This window comes from Bos grunniens, chromosome 15, assembly GCF_055505025.1.
Source record: "Bos grunniens cultivar Pamir isolate PY7600 chromosome 15, Bosgru_T2T1.0, whole genome shotgun sequence".
In the NCBI taxonomy this organism is placed as follows: domain Eukaryota; kingdom Metazoa; phylum Chordata; class Mammalia; order Artiodactyla; family Bovidae; genus Bos; species Bos grunniens.
Window position 1 is genome coordinate 84346913 of NC_141179.1, and position 19933 is coordinate 84366845.

At 42.2% G+C, this 19933-nt stretch overlaps 1 protein-coding gene across 2 annotated transcripts in view; it reads left to right on the plus strand.

Moving 5' to 3' along the window:
• Positions 1-17475, plus strand: part of LOC147358903 (membrane-spanning 4-domains subfamily A member 12-like) — a 35531-nt gene extending 18056 nt beyond the window's left edge. The window contains exons 5-7 of one of the 2 annotated variants that reach the window (XR_015142455.1): positions 7611-7727; positions 14085-14328; positions 17294-17475. Coding sequence is in view for 1 of the 2 variants with exons in the window: in XM_086341909.1 (XP_086198035.1) it covers positions 7611-7727; positions 14085-14192 (225 nt within the window). In the remaining variant the exon portion in view is untranslated. Of the gene's footprint in view, positions 1-7610; positions 7728-14084; positions 14724-17293 lie in introns of those variants that run through there. The other variant, XM_086341909.1, reaches the window with a different exon arrangement.
• Positions 17476-19933: the final 2458 nt, after the last annotated feature.

Here is a 19933-nt window from a genome sequence, read left to right on the forward strand (position 1 = left end):
CGGGAAGCTCAGTATCAAGCATACGAATGTATGTGTATAATAGAGATCCCCCAAACAGAAGAGAAAGTAAAAGGGACAGAAAGCATATCTGAAGAAATACTGGCAGAAAATTTTCCAACTTGATGAAAAAATAATAATCTAAATGTTAAAGATGATCAATAGATTCCAAGTGGAATAAGCTTGAAAAAATCCACATATAGTCTTACCACAATTGAAATGATTGAAAGTCAAGAATAGAGAAAAATCTCAAAAGCAGCAAATGAAAAAATGATTTATAGTGTACAAGAGACCCTAGATAATATTATAGCTGGCTTTATCAGAAGTCACAGAACACTGAGGCAGTAGGATGACATTTTCAATGCTTGGGGGAGTGGGGGGACTGTCAGAAAATCTTTATCCAGGCAAACTGTCCTTCAAAACTAAAGGAGAGAGTAGCTTTCTACCACCACCTCTTCTCCCTTCATCTCTTCCTTTCTCAGTCTTTTCACTGACATTCAGGGGGATGCTCACCATAATTTGGTGGGGGGGGGCGGTTAACATGAGTCTGCAGCAAAGAAAGGAGACCTTGAAGATTCCTGAGCTCTTGCAGGATGACGGCGCTTCTGAGTTGCTTGCCTTTAGGTGAGAGCTTCTGACCTTTCATAAAGATCCCCAGGCCTTCCCACTGCCTGCCTTCTGGATGGTGTCACTGAGGACAAATCCAGGACCACTTCAGAGGACTGACTTTTGGAACCTCTGACCCCGCCGCCTCCTCTTTGTTTCCTGAAGTCTCCAATGTATTAATGTGAAATTGAGAGAGGTCATCTTCCTGGAGACAGTTTACACATGCAAAGAATATTGTGGATCAATAATATTAGACAAGAGAAGAGTTTGTTGCCACTTCTTGCTGGTCTCTGGCACCGCAGGCACTTCACACACACACCTGAGCCGTGGCCACTGTACCCAAACCTGTCGTGAGCGAGTAGCCATCGTGATGCCCAGACCTGGCTCCACCCACTGCTTCAGGCTCCAGAGCTGGACACCTCACACCAAACAGCAAGACAGGAATATAGCCCCGCCTGTCAGCAGACAGGCTGCCTAAAGCCGTGCGAAGCTCACAGACACCTGAAAACACACACCTGTTGTGGCCCCGCCTATCAGAGGGAAAAGACTCAGCACCACCCACCAGGCTGCAGGCACCAGCCCCTCCCACTCGGAAGACTACAAGCTCCTGGACCAAGCTTACCCAAGAGGGAACAGACAACAGGAGCAAGAGGAACTGTGACCACAGACAGTAATTTAGACAAAATGAGAGGACAGAGAAATATGTTGCAGATGGAGTTGCAAGGTAAAAACCCACAAGAGCAAATAAATGAAGAGGCAATAGGCAATCTACCTGAAAAAGAATTCAGAGTAATATTAGTAAAGATGATCCAAGACCTCAGAAACACAATGGAGGCACAGATTGAGATGATACAAGAAATGTTAACAAGGACCTGGAAGAACTAAAGAACAAACAGACAGTGATGCACAGCACAATAACTGAAATGAAAACTGCACGAGAGGAAGCCAACAGCAGAATAGCTTAGGAAAAAATATGGATAAGTGAGCTGCAGGACGTAATGGTGAAGCAGAATAAAACGAACAGAAATGAGGACAGTGTCGGAGACCCTGGGACAACGTCAACTGCACCAACAATAGAATCATAGGGGTCCCAGAAGGAGAAGAGGAAGAGAAATGGTCTGAGAAAACACTTGAAGTGGTTACAGCCAAAAACTTCCCTAACATGGGAAAGGAAATAGTCAACCCAAGTCCTGGAAGTGCAGAGAGTCCCATATAGGATAAACCCAAGGAGAAACATGTCAAGGCAAATATTAATCAAACAAAAATTAAATACAATGAAAAATATTAAAGCAGCCACAGAAAAGCAACAAATACCATACAAGGGACTCCCCATGGGTTATCAGCTGATTTTTCAGCAGAAACTCAGCAGACCAGAGGGGATGGCATGATACATTTAAAGCGATGAAAGGGGAAAATCCACAACCAAGATTACCCAGCAAGGATCTTATTCATATTCAACGGAGAAAGCAAAAGCTTTACAGATAAGCAAAAGCTAAGAGAATTCAACACCACCAATCCAGCTTTCCAACAAATGCTAAAGGAACTTCTCTAAGTGGGAAACACGAGAGAAGGAAAAGACCTACAAGAAGAAACCCAAAACAATTCAGAAAAGTCTAATAGGAACATGCATATTGACAATTACCTTAAACAGTTTAAATGTTCCAACCAAAATACAGATTGACACAGTGGAAACAAGAATAAGACCCATTTATGTGTTGTCTACAAGAGACCCACTTCAGGCCTAGGGACACATACAGAGTGAAAATGAGGGAATGGAAAAAGATACTGCATTGCATTTCAATGCAGATGGAAATCATAAACATCAGAGCAAAAATAAATGAAATAGAGACTAAGAAAACAATGGAAAAGATCAATGAAATGAAAAGCTGGTTCTTTGAAAAGATAAACAACATTGATAAGCATTTAGCCAGACGCAAGAAAAAAGTGGAGAGGGCCCAAATCAATAAAATTAGAAAGGAAAAAGGAGAAGTTTAACAGCTGATACCACAGAAATATAAAGGATCATAGGAGACTCTGCAAGCAACTGTATGCCCACTAAATGGACAACCTGGTAGAAATGGACAAATTCTTAGAAAAGTACAACCTTCTAAAGACTGAATCAGGAAGAAAAAGAAGATAAGAGCAGACCAATCACAAGCAATGGAATTGAAACTGTGCCTAAAAATCTTCCAACAAACAAAAGTCCAGGACCACCTGGGTTCACAGGGAAATTCTATCAAACATTTACAGAAGAGCTTACACCTATCCTTCTCGAACTCTTCAAAAAGATTACAGAGGGAAGAACACTCCCAAATTCATTCTACGAAGCCTCCATCAGCCCGCTACCAAAACCAAAGATATCACACAAAAAAGAAAATTACAGGGTAATACCATTGATGAACACAGATGCAAAAACAGTCAACAAAGCACTAGAAACTGAATCCAACAGCACATTAAAAGGATTAACACCATCAAGTGGGATTTATCCTAAGGAGTGCAAGGATTTTCAAGATACATAGAGCAATCAGTGTGATACACCATATTAACAAGTTGAAAAATAAAAACCATATGATCATCTCAATAGATGCAGAAAAAGCTTTCGACACAATTCAGTACCCATTTATGATAAAAACTCTCCAGAAAAGTGGGCAAAGAGGGAACCTACCTTGACATAATCAAGACCAAATATGACAAACCCATGGCAAGCATCATTCTCTATGGCGAAAAACTGAGAGCATTTCCTGTAAGATCAGAAATAAGACAAGGGTGTCAGTCCACTCTTGGCACTGTTATTCAACATAGTTTTGGAAGTCCTGGCTATGGCAGTCAGAGAAGAAAAAGAAAAGTAATCCAATTGGAAAAGAAGTAAAACGGTCACTCTCTGCAGAGGACATGATGCTATATATAGAAAACCCTAAAGAGGCCACCAGAAAAGTACTAGAGCCAATCAATGAATTTAGTAAAGTTAAAGTTTAGTGACTCTGCGGGATATAAAATTAACACACAGAAACCACTTGCATTCCTATACACTGGAAACAAAATATCAGAAAGAGAAATTAGGAAGACAATCCCATTTACCACTGCGACAAGAAGAATAAAATGACTATGATTAGACCTACCTAAGAAGGCAAAAGACTCATACTCAGAAAACTATAAGATGACGATGAAGGAAATCAAATACGAAACAAAAGGATGGAGAGATTATATCATGTTCTTGGATTGGAAAAATCATTATTATAAAAATGACTATACTACCCAAAGCAATCTACAAATTAAGTGCTGCTGCTGCTAAGTCATTTCAGTCATGTCCGACTCTGTGACCCCACAGATGGCAGCCCACCAGGCTCCCCCGTCCCTGGGATTCTCCAGGCAAGAACACTGGAGTGGGTTGCCATTTCCTTCTCCAGTGCATGAAAGTGAAAAGTGAAAGGGAAGTCGCTCAGTCGTGTCTCTATCAAATAACCAGTGGCTATACAGCAAATTCCCATTGGCTATTTTCATATGGTAATGTAAGTTTCCACGTTACTCTCTCCATACATCTCACCCTCTCCTCCCCTCTCCTGATGTCCATAAGTCTGTTTTCTATGGCTCAGGAAACTCAAACAGGGGCTCTGTATCAACCTAAAGGGGTGGGATGGGGAGGGAGATGGGAGAGAGGTTCAAAAGGGAGGGGATATATGTTTACCTATGGCTGATTCATGTTGAAGTTTGACAGAAAACAACAAAAATCTGTAAAGGAATTATCCTTCAATTATAAAATAAATAAATTATATTAAAAAAATAACCACTGGCACTTTTCACAGAATTAGAACAAAAAAGTTTAGTTTGTGTGGAAACAAAAACTAAAGTAGCCAAAGTAATCTTGATAAAGATAAAAAGAGCTGGAGAATTTAGGCTCCCTGACTTCAGGCTATACTACAAAGCTACAGTAATCAAGGCAGCATGGCACTGGCATCGGAGAAGGCGATGGCACCCCACTCCAGTGTTCTTGCCTGGAAAATCCCATGGACGGAGGAGCCTGGTAGGCTGCAGTCCATGGGGTCGCAAAGAGTCGGACACGACTGAGTGACTTCGCTTTCACTTTTCACTTTCCTGCATTGGAGAAGGAAATGGCAACCCACTCCAGCGTTCTTGCCTGGAGAATCCCAGGGACGGGGCAGCCTGCTGGGCTGCCGTCTGTGGGGTCGCACAGAGTCGGACACAACTGAAGCAACTTAGCAGCAGCAGCAGGCACTGGCACAAAAACAGAAATACAGATCAGTGTAACAGGACAGCATGCCCAGTGATAAACCCACACACAGCCACCTAATCTATGACAAGGGAGTCAAGAATATACAATGGAGAAAAGACAGCCTCTTCAATACGAAGTGCTGGGAAAACCACACAGCTACATGTAAAAAATGAAGTTAGAACACTGCCTAACACCATACACAAAAGTAACTCAAAATGGATTAAAGACCTAAATGTAAGACCAGACACTCTAAAACTCTTAGAGAGTTTTATGCTGCCTCTGCTTTACAGGTGGAACACTCTTTGACATAAATCCCAGCAAGATCCTTTTTGACCCACCTCCTGGAGTAATGAAAATAAAAACAAAAATGAACTAAGAGGCACTAATTAAACTTAACAGCCTTTACACAGCCAAGAAAACCATAAACATGACTTAAAAGACAATGCTCGGAATGGGAGAAGATATTTCCAAACAAAGGATTAATCTCCAAACTATACAAGCAGTTAGTTCATGTAGTTCAATAGCAAAAAATAACAAACATCCTAGTCAAAAAAAAAACAAATGGGCGGAAGACCTAAACAGATATTTCTTCAAAGAAGACATACAGATAGCCAACAAACACAGGAAAAGATGCTCAACATTGCTCATTATGAGAGAAATGGAAATCAAAACTACAGTGAGGTACCACCTCACGCCGGTCAGAATGGCCTCATCAAAAAGTCTACAGACAGTACATGCTGGAGAAGATATGAAGAAAAGGGAACCCTCTTGTAAATGTAAATTCCTCTTGGGAAGGTAAATTGATACAGCCACTGTGGAGAGCAGTATGGGGGTTCTTTAAAAAAAATAAATAAAATGGTCATATGACCCAGAAGTCCCACCACTGGGCATATACCTTGAGAAAACCATAATTCAAAAAGACCACATGTACCTCAGTGTTCATTGCAGCATTATTTACAATGGCCAAGACATGGAAGCGACCTAAATGCCCACTGACAGATGACTGGATAAGGAAGATGCGGAACATACATACAGTGGAATGTTACTCAGCCATAAAAAGAGCAAAGTTGGGTCATTTGTCGTGATGCAGATGAGCCTAGAGTCTGTCACCCAGAGTGAAGTAAGTCAGAGAAAAACAATATTGTACGTTAATGCATATCCATGGAACCTAAAAATAAATGGCACTGATGAATTACTGCAGGACAGGAACAGACTCACACACCTAGAGGACAGAAGTCGGGACAATGGAGGAAGGAGGACAGGACGGGCTGAGAGAGGAGCATTGACAGACATTCGCGACCGGGCGCGGAATCGCTGCTGGGAGCCTGCTGCGCAGCCCAGGGAGCTCCGCTCAGCGTTCTGCGGTGCCGGAGAGGGGTGGGGTGGGCACTGGGCAGAGGCCCCAGAGGGAGGGGATAGCGTATACACGCAGCCGAGTCTCGTGGTTGAGCAGCAGAAACTAACACATCATAAAGCAAATACAGTCCAATTTTTAAAAATCAAGATTGAATTATATTTCTGTACTATAATTTACTAAGCAATGATTTTGAACATCTAGATTATAAGAATGAAATAATGAATATATTATTTCATTGTGATTGTCTTTTTAAAAGCAGATTTTTTTTTTCCAAAAGAATAAGCTGAGATCACTGTACAACCATGGACAGCAATAAACTATAATCTATCTGGTGAAATAAGTTCCAGAATCCATTACTTTATCCTGCCCATTATCTAACTTATGTAAGATAAAAGTAAATCCTACTGATGCAAATTAGGACAATAAAATAAGGATACGATAATGTCTCCTATAGCAGTATCACATCTTAGCACCTCTCTGACATCATACACGAACAAAATGTCATTATGCAGCAGCATTTTCCATAGATATTGTCTTGAGTACATAGTCTGAAAAGAATATGGCCTGAAACCAGAGTAGGCCGGCCCAGCAATGTAACTTCCCACGATTTTTCAAGATAAAACCCTAAATGTCTATCTAGATAGCATGTCTCTCTAACAGTTTCCCTCAGCTCCCCTTTTTTGCACTATAAAATGGACCATGGCAAACTCCTGGAATATTAACTCCCTTGTTATCTGACCCGTGGAGGCACTCTGGTTTTGCTTATAGAGTTAACCTCTTTCTAACATTCTATTCACATTTAACATGCACTTGTTTGTCTTACTCATTAGTCTGAAAGCTCCTTGAGTTCAGAGACCATGTCTTTTCTATCTCTTTGTTCACAAAGAGCACTGTTTGCGTGGTGCAGGTAAGACATTCAACAGTTATTGTCCTTGAAGGAATAAATACATAAATACTATAAAATCCGCCTGCAATGCAGGAGCCCCTGGTTCGCTTCCTGGCTTGGGAAGATCCCCTGGAGAAAGGAAGGGCTACCCACTCCAGTTTTCTTGGGCTCCCCTGGTGGCTGAGACAGTAAAAGAATCCGCCTGCAATGCGGGAGGCCTGGATTTGATCCCTGGGTTGGGAAGATCCCCTGGAGAAGGGAAGGGCTACCCTCTCCAGTTTTCTTGCCTGGAGACTTACATGGACAGAGGAGCCTGGCGGGCTCTAGTCCATGGGGCTGCAAAGAGTCAGACAGGACTGAGCGACTTTCACTTTCACATCAAAAGTTCAGTCTTACTAATATTCTGAAAAATCTGCAGTTTTGACTGTCCTTTTAATGACCGTACCATTCTGGAAAGATCAGAATTTATATAAATCTTCTACTTGAATATACTTAACTTCCAATGACCTGGTGACTCTTCTTATCTGTTTCAGATGACCTGTTCTATAGTATTGAATGTCTTGAGTGCCTGCAGCGCGGTGATCGGTCTGCTTTTACTATGTCTTGAATTTTTAATCTTTGGTTTAGCTAAAAAATCTGTTTGGCCACATGTAAGTACCGGGTTTCTATGAGAATTTCATCACAAATTTACAATTACATTCTAAATCCTTTAGTGATTTACCAGAGTATGCACTTTTCAAGATGTGGAGGTGGCCTTCGTCAGTAGCGCACTCTTCTGCGCATGCACCGGCCTTCGTCAGTAGCGCAGTCTTCTGCGCATGCACCGGCCTTAGCCAGTAGCGCAGTCTTCTGCGCATGCACCGGCCTTCGTCAGTAGCGCACTCTTCTGCGCATGCACCTGCTCTCAGCACAGCTCGGACTGTGGCCTGTATTCCTGCACCTGCTGTTGCCATTAGTCACTGAGTCGTGCCTGACTCTCTTGTGCCCTGTGGACAGTAGCCTCGCCGTGCTGCTCTGTCCGTGGGATTCCCCAGGCAAGAATACTTGAGTGGGTTGCCATTTTCTTCTCCAGGGGATCATCCCAATCCAGGGATTGAACCTGCATCTCCTGAACTGGCGAGTAGATAATTTACCACTCGCCACCAGGATATACCACATTCCTAAACCTCAGATGCCCCAAAACCACGAGTGACCACATGGAATGTCTCATAAACGTTAATAGATATATTTCGAGTGACTTACCATTATATTGAATTCCAGCCCCACCTTGTAACCAAGATAGTTTTATGATAGGTAGGTCAGTTCCTCTCAGTTACCTGCATCTCTGAGGCCAACTTTCTCAGGCCTTAGAAGATCAAGGTGATTATAGCAAGATTTGATCTTGAGTGAAGGAAATAATATCCTATGTACTTGTAATATCCGAGAATTTACATTCACTATCGGGCTGTATATATTTTGTCAATATAGTCTGTCGACAGAATAAAGCTAAGCCCTGTGGATGCAAGCAGCCTGGAACACAGGTGTACTCGGCCCTCTGTGCACATGGCTGTGGACATTCTTGCATTGCCTGCTCCGTGTCTGTCTGTCAGCAGGTCTGTGTGAGTCTGTTTAAGTATGTTTGTGTTTGCAGTTCAGTATCCGTGTATGTCCGTTTCGATGCATGTGGGACACTGGGCAGACATACATGCTCTTATCTGTATAGGTTTGTTGCTACACAGAGGAGAAGCTAACAGGGGAAAGAAGATGGAAGTCAGTCCTAAGCAAGTTGTGTAGGAATTGAAGCCTTCTCTGTAGGTTCCCTCTTCTGCTCTATCCCATCTACCCAGGCCTTGACAGAGGCTGAAACAGCTGGGCCTTCAACCAAGACCTAGAAACCAACTTTTCTGAATAGAGCCCATTGGATATTGCCTGTTTTTTCAGCATGCTCTGGCACCCCACTCCAGTACTCTTGCCTGGAAAATCCCATAGACAGAGGAGTAGGCTGCAGTCCATGGGGTCGCTAAGAGTTGGACATGACTGAGCGACTTCACTTTCACTTTTCACTTTCACGCATTGGAGGAGGAAGTGGCAACCCACTCCAGTGTTCTTGCCTGGAGAATCCCAGGAACGGGGGAGCCTGGTGGGCTTCTGTCTGTGGGGTTGCACAGAGTCAGACACAACTGAAGTGACTTAGCAGTAGCAGCTCCTTACTTCAAAATCCCAAACTGTTGAGTAATTAACTAATTCCAAAACTTATGTTAGTTTGCGTTTTGCTGAATTTTTCTTATTTCTACGTGATGAAAATGGCTACAGTAATTGGGATAGCATACTTCTTCAGGGAATGATTTATGTCTGATTCACTTTAAGAAACAACTCTAAGAAATGTTAAACTACTTGCTAAGGGCCACAGGGCTAGTCCCTTGCTGAACTTGTCAGGATGGCCATCCTGATGAACTAATCAGGGTGGCTTAAATTCCAAATTATTTTACTACACGAAATTGACCCTTAAGAGAAATCAATTAAATGGCACATCAAAGACCTGTCTTATTGGTGTACAGGATGTTAATATTTTATGATACTTACCCTGAAGGAAAACTTAAAGTGAAAATGTAAATAAATGTAAACCTCTGCATATTGCTTCAGATTATTTTTACATAATAAGAATGTTCATTTTACTGGATTGGAATACAATCACAACCTTAACTGTTTCATTTTTCAAATTCATCTCTTGACCCTCCATTGTTCATATTAGCAATAAATCTGAGATCTTGTTGAGGTCCAATCCCAGTTTATTCTCTCAATTTATTCAAGAACACTGGGAGCCTTAAGTTCAATACTGACTCTATACCTCTAGTTGATACATCCTGGAACATCTTAGGAGTCCCCCAGCATACCTGTAATTTCCACTGTCATGGCTTCAGTTCAGTTCAGTCACTCAGTTGTGTCTGACTCTTTGCAGCTCCATGGACTGAAGCACGCCAGGCTTCCCTGTCCATCATCAACTCCCGGAGCTTGCTCAAACTCATGTCCATCGAGTCGGTGATGCCATCCAGCCATCTCATCCTCTGTCATCCCCTTCTCCTCCTGCCTTCAATCTTTCCCACCATCAGGGACTTTTCCAATGAGTCAGCTCTTCACATCAAGTAGCCAAAATATTATAGCCTCAGCTTCAACATCAGTGCTTCCAATGACCATTCAGGACTGATTTGCTTTAGGATCAACTGGTTGGATCTCCTTGCTGTCCAAGGAACTCTTAAGAGTCTTCTCCAACACCACAGTTCTTCAGCACTCAGCTTTCTTTATAGTCCAACTCTCACATCCATACATGACTACTGGAAAAGCCATACCTTCGACTATATGGACCTTTATCAATAAAGTAATGTCTCTGCTTTTCAATATGCTGTCTAGTTTGTCATAGGTTTTCTTCCTAGGAGCAAGTGTCTTTAAATTTCATGGTTGCAGTCACCAACTGCAGTGATTTTAGAGCCCAAGAAAATGAAATCTGTCACTGTTTCCATTATTTCCCCATCTATTTGCCATGAAGTGATGGCACCAGAAGCCGTGAGTCTTAGTTTTTTGAATGTTGAGTTTTAAGCCAGCTTTTTCACTCTCCTCTTTCACTTTCATCAAGATGCCCTTTAGTTCTTCTTCACTTTCTGCTATAAGGATCGTGTTATCTGCATATCTGAGGTTATTAATATTTCTCCTAGCAATCTTGATTCCAGCTTGTGCTTCATCCAGCCCAGCATTTCGCATGATGTATTCTGAATATAAGTTAAATAAGGAGGGTGACAATATCAGCCTTGAATATTGTCCTTTCCTGATTTGGAACCAGTTTGTTGTCCCACGTCTGGTTCTAACTGTTACATCTTGACCTGCCTACAGATTTCTCAGGAGGCAGGTAAGGTGGTCTGGTATTCCCATCTCTTCAAGGATTTTCCACAGTTTGTTGTGATCCACACAGTCAAAGGCTTTAGCATAGTCAATGAAGAAGAAGTAGATGTTCTTCTGGAACTCTCTTGCTTTTTCTATGATCCAACAGATGTTGGCAATTTGACCTCTGATTCCTCTGCCTTTTCTAAATCCAGGTTGAACATCTGGAAGTCCTCAGTTCATGTACTGTAGAAACCTAGTTTTGAGAATGTTGAGCATTACTTTGCTAGTGTGTGAGATGAGTGCAGTTGTGCAGTAGTTTGAACAGTTTTTGGCATTGCCTTTCTTTGGGATTGGAATGAAAACTGACCTTTTCCAGTCCTGTGGCCACTGCTGAGTTTTCCAAATTTGCTGGCATATTGAGTGCAGCACTTTCACAGCATCCTCTTTCAAGATTTGAAAGAGCTCAGCTGCAATTCCATCACCTCCACTCACTTTGTAGTGATGTTTCCTAAGGTCTGCTTGACTTCACATTCCAGGATGTCTGGCTCTAGGTGAGTGATCACACCATCGTGGTTATCTGTGTCATGAAGATCTGTTTTGTACAGTTCTTCTGTGTATTCTTGCCAGCTCTTCTTAATCTCTTCTGCTTCTGTTAGATCCATACCATTTCTGTTCTTTATTGTGCCCATCTTTGCATGAAATGTTCCTTGGTATCTCTTTCTTGAAAAGATCTCTAGTCTTTCCCATTCTATCGTTTTCCTCTATTTCTTTGCACTGATCGCTGAGGGAAGCTTTCTTATCTCTCCTTGCTATTCTTTAGAACTGTGCATTCAAATGGGTATATCTTTCCTTTTCCCCTTTCCCTTTCACATCTCTTCTTTCCTCAGCTATTTGTAAGGCCTCCTCAGACAGCCATTTTGCCTTTTATACTGTATTTCTTTTTCTTGGGGATGGCCTTGATCTCTGTCTCCTGTACAATGTCACAAACCTCTGTCCATAGTTCTTCAGGCACTCTATCAGATCTAATCCCTTGAATCTATTTCTCACTTCCACTGTATAATTGTAAGGGATTTGATTTAGGTCATACCTGAATGATCTAGTGGTTTTCGCTACCTTCTTCAACTGAAGTCTGAATTTGGCAATAAGGAGTTCATGATCTGAGCCACAGTCAGCTCCCGGTCTTGTTTTTGCTGACTGTATAGAGCTTCTCCATCTTCGACTGCAGAGAATATAATCACTCTGATTTCCGTATCGCCCATCTGGTGATGTCCATGTGCAGAGTCTTGTCTTGTGTTGTTGGACAATGGTGTTTGCTGAGACCAGTGTGTTGTCTTGGCAAAACTTTCTTAGTCTTTGCCCTGCTTCATTTTGTTCTCCAAGGTCAAACTTGCCTGTTACTCCAGGGATCTCTTGACTTCCTAGTTTTGCATTCCAGTCCCCTATGATGAAAATGACATCTTTTCTTGGTTATAGTTCTAGCAGATCTTGTAGGTCTTCATAGAACTGTTCAACTACAGCTTCTTCAGCTTTACTGGTTGGGGGCATAGGCTTGGATTACTGTGATACTGAATGGTTTGCCTTGGAAACAAACAGAGATCATTCTGTCATTTTTGAGATTGCATCCAAGTACTGCATTTTGGACTCTTGTTGACTGTGAGGGCTACTCCATTTCTTTTAAGGGATTCTGGCCCACAGTAGTGGATATAATGATCATCTGAGTTAAATTCGCCCATTCTGGTCCATTTTAGTTCGCTGATTCCTAGAATGTCAGTGTTCACTCTTGCCATCTTCTGTTTGACCACTTTCAATTTACCTTCATCTGAAGTCATGGGTTCAGATACTATTAAATGGTGTCAATATTGAAAACTCATCCCCATAACCCATGGTGGCCTTGTCACAAGGGTCCTTCAGGTTTTGGTTTTCAGAATTACAGATTCTGTATTCTTGTTTCCAACCCAAATACCTTGCAAGGATATGGGTCTGTTCCACCTACCCCCAACACCTAAGTCCTTGTGTTGAGCCTAAGTCACCAATCCAAACCTCCTCTTCCTTCACTGTCACTTCCTCCTTATGACCCTTTTCTAACAACAGGCCTGATTTTAAACATCTCTCCATTAAATAAATTCTGTAACACTGAACCCAAATGTCTGAATTCCATCTTCTTCAGAAGTCCATTAGCCTCAATGAAAATGTACTGATAATATACCCAATAACAGAGGAAAACACAATGATTCTTATTATTCATTTGGTGAAATCTGTCACCTTAAAATCATCCTCAGTAGTCATCAGTTATCATCAATATATATGTATATATGTTCAGTTCAGCTGCTCGGTCGTGTCCGACTCTGCAACCCCCGCACCCCATGGACTGCAGCACGCCAGGCCTCCCTGTCCATCACCAACTCCCAGAGCCTACCCAAACTCATGTCCATTGAGTCGGTGATGCCGTCCAACCATCTCATCCTCTGTCGTGCCCTTCTCCTCCCACCTTCAATCTTTCCCAGCATCAGGGTCTTTTCTAGTGAGTCAGCTTTTTGCATCAGGTGACCAAAGTATTGGAGTTTCAGCTTCAACATCAGTCCTTCCAGTGAACTCCGAGGCCTGATTTCCTTTAGGATGGACTGGTTGGATCTCCTTGCAGTCCAAGGGACTCTCAAGAGTCTTCTCCAACACCACAGTTCAAAAGCATCAATTTTTCGGTGCTCAGCTTTCTTTATAGTCCAACTCTCACATCCATACATGACCACTGGGAAAACCATAGCCGTGACTAGACGTGTATACATGTAACCATGTATTGATGTGGTATACGTGGTATACTATATATCCCAATTACTGTAAAATCATTTTCATTATAAAAATAAGAAAAATTCATCAAAATGGAAGCTAATATATGCTGTGGAACTAGTTAATTAACTAGTAACCATAGTATGGTATATATATGTAACCGTATGTATATGTAACCATATATAATTATATGTAATTTTATATATATATATATATATATATAAAACCATAGTGGTTGAGGGTGTGAGAATATAATGAACAGTTTTTCTATTCTCTTTTTCATCTTCCTGAAATTTTATTATACTTTGATTTTTTTAAGTGCTAACATGTAAAGAAATCTAAGAATGACATTTTCTTTTTGAAAACAGAGAGCTGGTAAAATCCTTTCAAACTATTTGTTCCTATTCACCCTTTTGGAGCTGTGTGTGACATCGACCTTGATCAACTGGTTGTACAAAGCGAAATACAGCAGATGACGAAGACGTGATAGGCATCTCATTTCTCCCCTGGTGAATCAGAAAGTGTTGTCTTCTGCTGTGAATCCTGTTTGAAGAACTAAGGTTTTGATCAGAATTAAGTGTAAACGGTGTCATCTCTAAGCTGCAATTATAGGTAACTGAATACACTCGGCCCTAACTGCTGTTTACCACATGGGTTTCTATGCAAATGTAGATAACCTTCTGTAGCAAAGGTGTTTTATATTACAGGATATTTTTATATTCACATCTCATAAGAGAATAAGATAAAAGATACATGATTTTCTGGCTCAGGTCTGTTTAATTCAATAGATAGTCCTCTGAAAAACAACAACAACAAAAAAAAACTTTATAAAGATTGTTATCAGGCATAGGGATATTCAAATGCTGAAGCTCGTAACTTTACTTCTCAAAATTTTAGAGCAGTTGAATCTTAAAGCTCAGGACCTTTAGTATTTTCAGTGGTTCAGAAAACAAGATTTGGGGGTGTTAACTGGGAAGTTGGAAAAGATAATAAAACTTTTAAATAAAGCTATGTTCTTACTTCTTCCATACCTACTACTTTACATCTAAAGGGCAAACTTTACCTCCAGTTGACATCAGCATCACAGAATCAGAGAACTTTCATGGAAGATGCATCTGCCCTTTCCTCCCAGTGGCCATAGCACAGGTCCAGGCTCAAGGATCAACGGAATCATAAGAACAACTCAGAAGTACAAAGTTAACATTAAAAACACAGCAATTCGTCCATGTGTTCTACAACAGAGACATAGAGAGATTTAGGAAATAACAAGAAAGAATTGAATGGCTAGGACCTGGAATCTTGGAGTTGAAAGAAGGAACAAGAGAGTTGAGAAAAAAAAGAGGAAAGCAGATCCTAGTCTCAAATATTTCTGGTTCTAGGACATCATGGATACTTGGGTGAGAACACTGATACCTAGTTAATACTTTCCTCTACTTCAAGCATCAGTTGAGAATAGACATTGCTAACTAAATACGGAAGCACAAATATCTGAGATCAAGTCAGCCACTGTTCTGATAGGATAATGGAAAGGAGAACAAAATGCCCAAATAATGTGAAGAAATGAAGGAAAAGCCAAGGAAACCTTAGGTCTAAGCTATGACGCAGTGGGAATAACAGAGGTAAATCTCCAAGCTAAAAGTTATACCCAACACTATTGATTTTTTTTTCTCAAGCAAAAGTGTCACTGTATGGTAAGTACAATGGTAGAAATTATAGAATGTCAGAATATGGGGAAACTTCCCCAAATGACATCCTTTTGAGGATCTCAAAAACTAACAATGGGAAGGAAAATTTTATATAAAATTTACTGAAAGGCAGCCAGTGATCAAGAGGTATTAGGCTTTCCAAACCTGAATTTCTCTGGAGCAACACCCAACTCACATATGCTTAAAAGGAAATGCCTTTTGCAGTACAAGTGGAGATGCAGCCCTGGAGCATCAAGAGAAACTGTAAAATCCAAGGGAAAGTTTTTTCTGATGATTCCTTCTCTACTTCTAGTTAATTTTATCAGACTGATTCAAAATAAAGATTATTTAAGCAAGGCAATCTGCAGATTAAGATCGTACACAGAACATCATGGAATGGTAAGTGCATTCGTGAGGCTAAAATACAATCTCTGCGGCGGTGAGTGGTGGGAAATGGGGGTCAAGAAGTTAGATTGGGCTGAATTATTTCAGAAATAAATGTTGTGCTATATGATCAGGGTCTCGTGAAAAGAGAAAAAAAACATGAGCATGTGAGAAGTATAGTTTTCTACTCAAATAGATAAAGTGATACATAGGCAACACTGTACTAAATAATAATGTAATCTAGTCTGAGTAGAAAAATTATGTCCTTAATATTTGCAAATGATGTGAACGACAGAGGCTTAGTCTCCAAAATTTACAAACAGCTCACGTGGCTCAATACCATACAAACAAACAACACAGTCGAAACGTGGGAAGAATCCCTAAATAGACATTTCTCCAAAGAAGACGAACAGGTAGCCAAGAAGCACACGAAAAGATGTTCAAAACCACTAGTTTTTAGAGAAATGCAAATCAAAACTACAATGAGATACCACCTCCCACCAGTCAGAATGGCCACCATCAAAAAATCTACGAACAGTAAGTGCTGGAGAGGGTGTGGAGAAATGAGAGCCCCACTGCGCTGTTGGTGGGAACGTAACTGGTTCACCCACCGTGGAGAGCAATGTGCAGGCTCCTTAAAAACTACAACTAGAGCTGCGTAAGGCGCAGCACCGCCACGCTCGGGCATACAGCCACAGAAAACCGAGTGTGCGTGCCACCCAGCGTTCGCTGCAGCACTGCTTACAATAGCAAGACATGGAAGCAACCTAGATGTCCGTCAGCAGAGAAATGGGTAAAGAAAACGTGGTCCACGCATACAGCGAAATATTATTCAGCCATGCAAAATGAAACAATGCCATTTGTAGTAACATGGATGGGCCTAGAGATTATCATACTACATGAAGTTAAGTCAGACAGAGAAAGAAAAATATATCACTTATGCATGGGATCTAAGCAATGGATACAAATGAACTGGTCTACGAAACAGAGACAGACCCATAGCCTTAGAGGGTGAATTTATGGTTCCAGGAGTGGGTGTGGGTAGAAGGGGTAGACCAGGAGTTTGGATTGATATATCCACACGGCTGTATTTAAAACAGACAACCAACATGGACCCACTGCATAGCACAGGAAAACTTGCTCAGTATTCTTCAGTAACCTAAATGGGAAAAGAATTTGAAAAATAATGAAAAATATTTTAAAATTTAAGAACATTCATAATTTTAAAAAAGAAAAATATATGTTCTTATAGGATCAATCTGTATTTTGGAATCTGTATCTCTGCACTGCATGGCCTTTGGCTTTCAGCCTAGAGATGCAAAAGGGAAGGAAGGAAAGAAGAGAGGGAGGGAGGGAAGGAAGGAAACCAAAAAATATGGCAGTCTTTTAAAATCTCAATGTTGAGAATATTCCAGTTAGCGCTCTTTCCAAATTTCTACCCCCAATTCTGTAGTTCTTTATTTTAGAGTATATTAACTATCAATTTACTAACACCTAACTTGCCTCAGGTGCACGGCAGAGAGGACCCTTTACCTACACATTAAAGAGCCATCATGACCTCAGTCGAGGAGGGAAATGTAGTGGCGAATGAAGAACTTCATTTTATTCAAGAGGCTGGTGGGAAAATACATTTTAATTAAATTCATCTCAGTATTTCCTTTCCCCCATTAATAAAAGCTTAAACTGGTAAGTGTGGCTGTTTTTTCTGTGTGGAGAGGTGCTGGGTAGCACATTTTTTAATCCGTTCATCTGTCGTTGGACACTCAGACAACCCAAGTCTTGGCTGTTTTTCACATAATTATCTGGTACTCTTTGGCTGTATACTCAGGAGCAGAATTGCTGGGTCACGTGGACCTTCCATACTGCTTTTCACAGTTGCCGCACCAGCATACATTCCCGCCTGCTAAGTCACTTCAGTCGTGTCCAACTCTGTGCGACCCCATAGATGGCAGCCCACCAGGCTCCCCGTCCCTGGGATTCTCCAGGCAAGAACACTGGAGTGGGTTGCCATTTCCTTCTCCAGTGCATGAAAGTGAAAAGTGAAAGTGAAGTCGCTCAGTCGTGTCTGACCCTCAGTGACCCCGTGGACTGCAGCCCACCAGGCTCCTCCATCCATGGGATTTTCCAGGCGAGAGTGCTGGAGTGGGGTGCCATCGCCCTCTCTGACATTCCCACCAACAGTGCACAAAACATTTTTGGTCATTTTTGGTAACAGCCATTCTAACAGGTGTGAATGATAGCTCATTATGGTTTTGATTATTATCAGGCTTTATTTCCCTGATGATCAGTGATGTTGAGCCGCTTTTAATGTGCCTTTACCAAGCTTTTAATTAGATTTTGGGGGCTTTTTATTGTTCCATTTAAGAATTCTTTACATATTCCCAATACAAGTCCCTTATTGGATCTGAGCGTGTTAGTCTCTCAGTCGCGTCCGGCTCTTTGTGACCCCATGGAAAGCAGCCCTCCAGGCCTCTCTGTCCATGGAATTCTCCAGCCAAGAACACAGGAGTGGGAAGCCATTCCCTTCTCCAGGGAATCTTCCCAACCCAGGGGTCGGACCCCAGTCTTCGACATTGCAGGCAGATTCTTCACTGTCTGAGCCACCAGGGGAGCTTGTGCTATTCGATGTATGATTTGCAGATATTTTCTTCTGTTATGTGAGTTGTTGTTTCACTTTCCTGCTGGTTTCCTTTGCTACACAAAAAGTTTTTAATTGGATGAAGTCCAATTTATATTTTTCTTTTGTCACTTCTGAGTTTGGTATCATATCTAATAAGTTGTTGATCAATTCAGGGTCATGAATCTTAACATTTTTTTGGCATTTTGGAATTTCAACTCTTCATTTATGTCCTTAACTGATTCTGTGTTAACTTTTCATGTGTTGTGAGGTAGGGATCTAAATTCATTCTTTGCATGTAAATGTTCGGCTACCCCAGCACCATTTTTTGAAAAGCCTATCCTTTCCCTATTGAGTTGCCTAAGTAGCCTTGTCAAAACCCATAGAATGAGCTGTGATCGCCCCCCACCCAGTTACACTCCGAATGAGCTGTGATCGTCCCCCTCCAGGTACCTGTGACCTGTGACCCTCCAGGTACCAGGTACCTGTGACCGCCCCCCCCCCAGGTACACTCCGAATGAGCTGTGACCGTCCCCCCCAGGTACACTCCAAATGAGCTGTGATCACCCCCCCGCCAGTTACACTCCGAATGAGCTGTGACTGTCCCCCCCCAGGTACACTCCAAATGAGCTGTGACCATCCCCCCCAGGTACACTCCAAATGAGCTGTGATCGCCCCCCCCAGTTACACTCCGAATGAGCTGTGATTGTCCCCCCAGGTACACTCCGAATGAGCTGTGATCGTCCCCCCAGGTACACTCTGAATGAGCTGTGATCGTCCCCCCAGGTACACTCTGAATGAGCTGTGACCATCCCCCCCAGGTACACTCCGAATGAGCTGTGATCGCCGCCCCCCCCAGTTACACTTCGAATGAGCTGTGATTGTCCCCCCAGGTACACTCTGAATGAGCTGTGACCATCCCCCCAGGTACACTCCGAATGAGCTGTGACCGCCCCCCCCCCCAGTTACACTCCGAATGAGCTGTGACCGTCCCCCCAGGTACACTCCGAATGAGCTGTGATCGTCCCCCCAGGTACACTCCGAATGAGCTGTGATCGCCGCCCCCCCCAGTTACACTTCGAATGAGCTGTGATTGTCCCCCCAGGTACACTCTGAATGAGCTGTGATCGTCCCCCCAGGTACACTCCGAATGAGCTGTGATCGTCCCCCCAGGTACACTCCGAATGAGCTGTGATCGCCCCCCTCCCAGGTACACTCCGAATGAGCTGTGATCGTCCCCCCAGGTACACTCTGAATGAGCTGTGATCGTCCCCCCAGGTACACCCCGAATGAGCTGTGATCGCCCCCCTCCCAGGTACACTCCGAATGAGCTGTGACCGCCCCCCCAGGTACACTCCTAAAATCTTCCATCGGGACTTGGTTGATCTTCATGTTGTGTTAGTGTCAGGTGTGCGGCAAAGTGACTCAGTCATACGTGTACACACGTCGTGTGATTTTTGACCACCTGTATTTCTGCTTTGGAGAAATCCCTATTTAGATCTTCTGCCTATTTTTGATTGGGTTTTTTAAA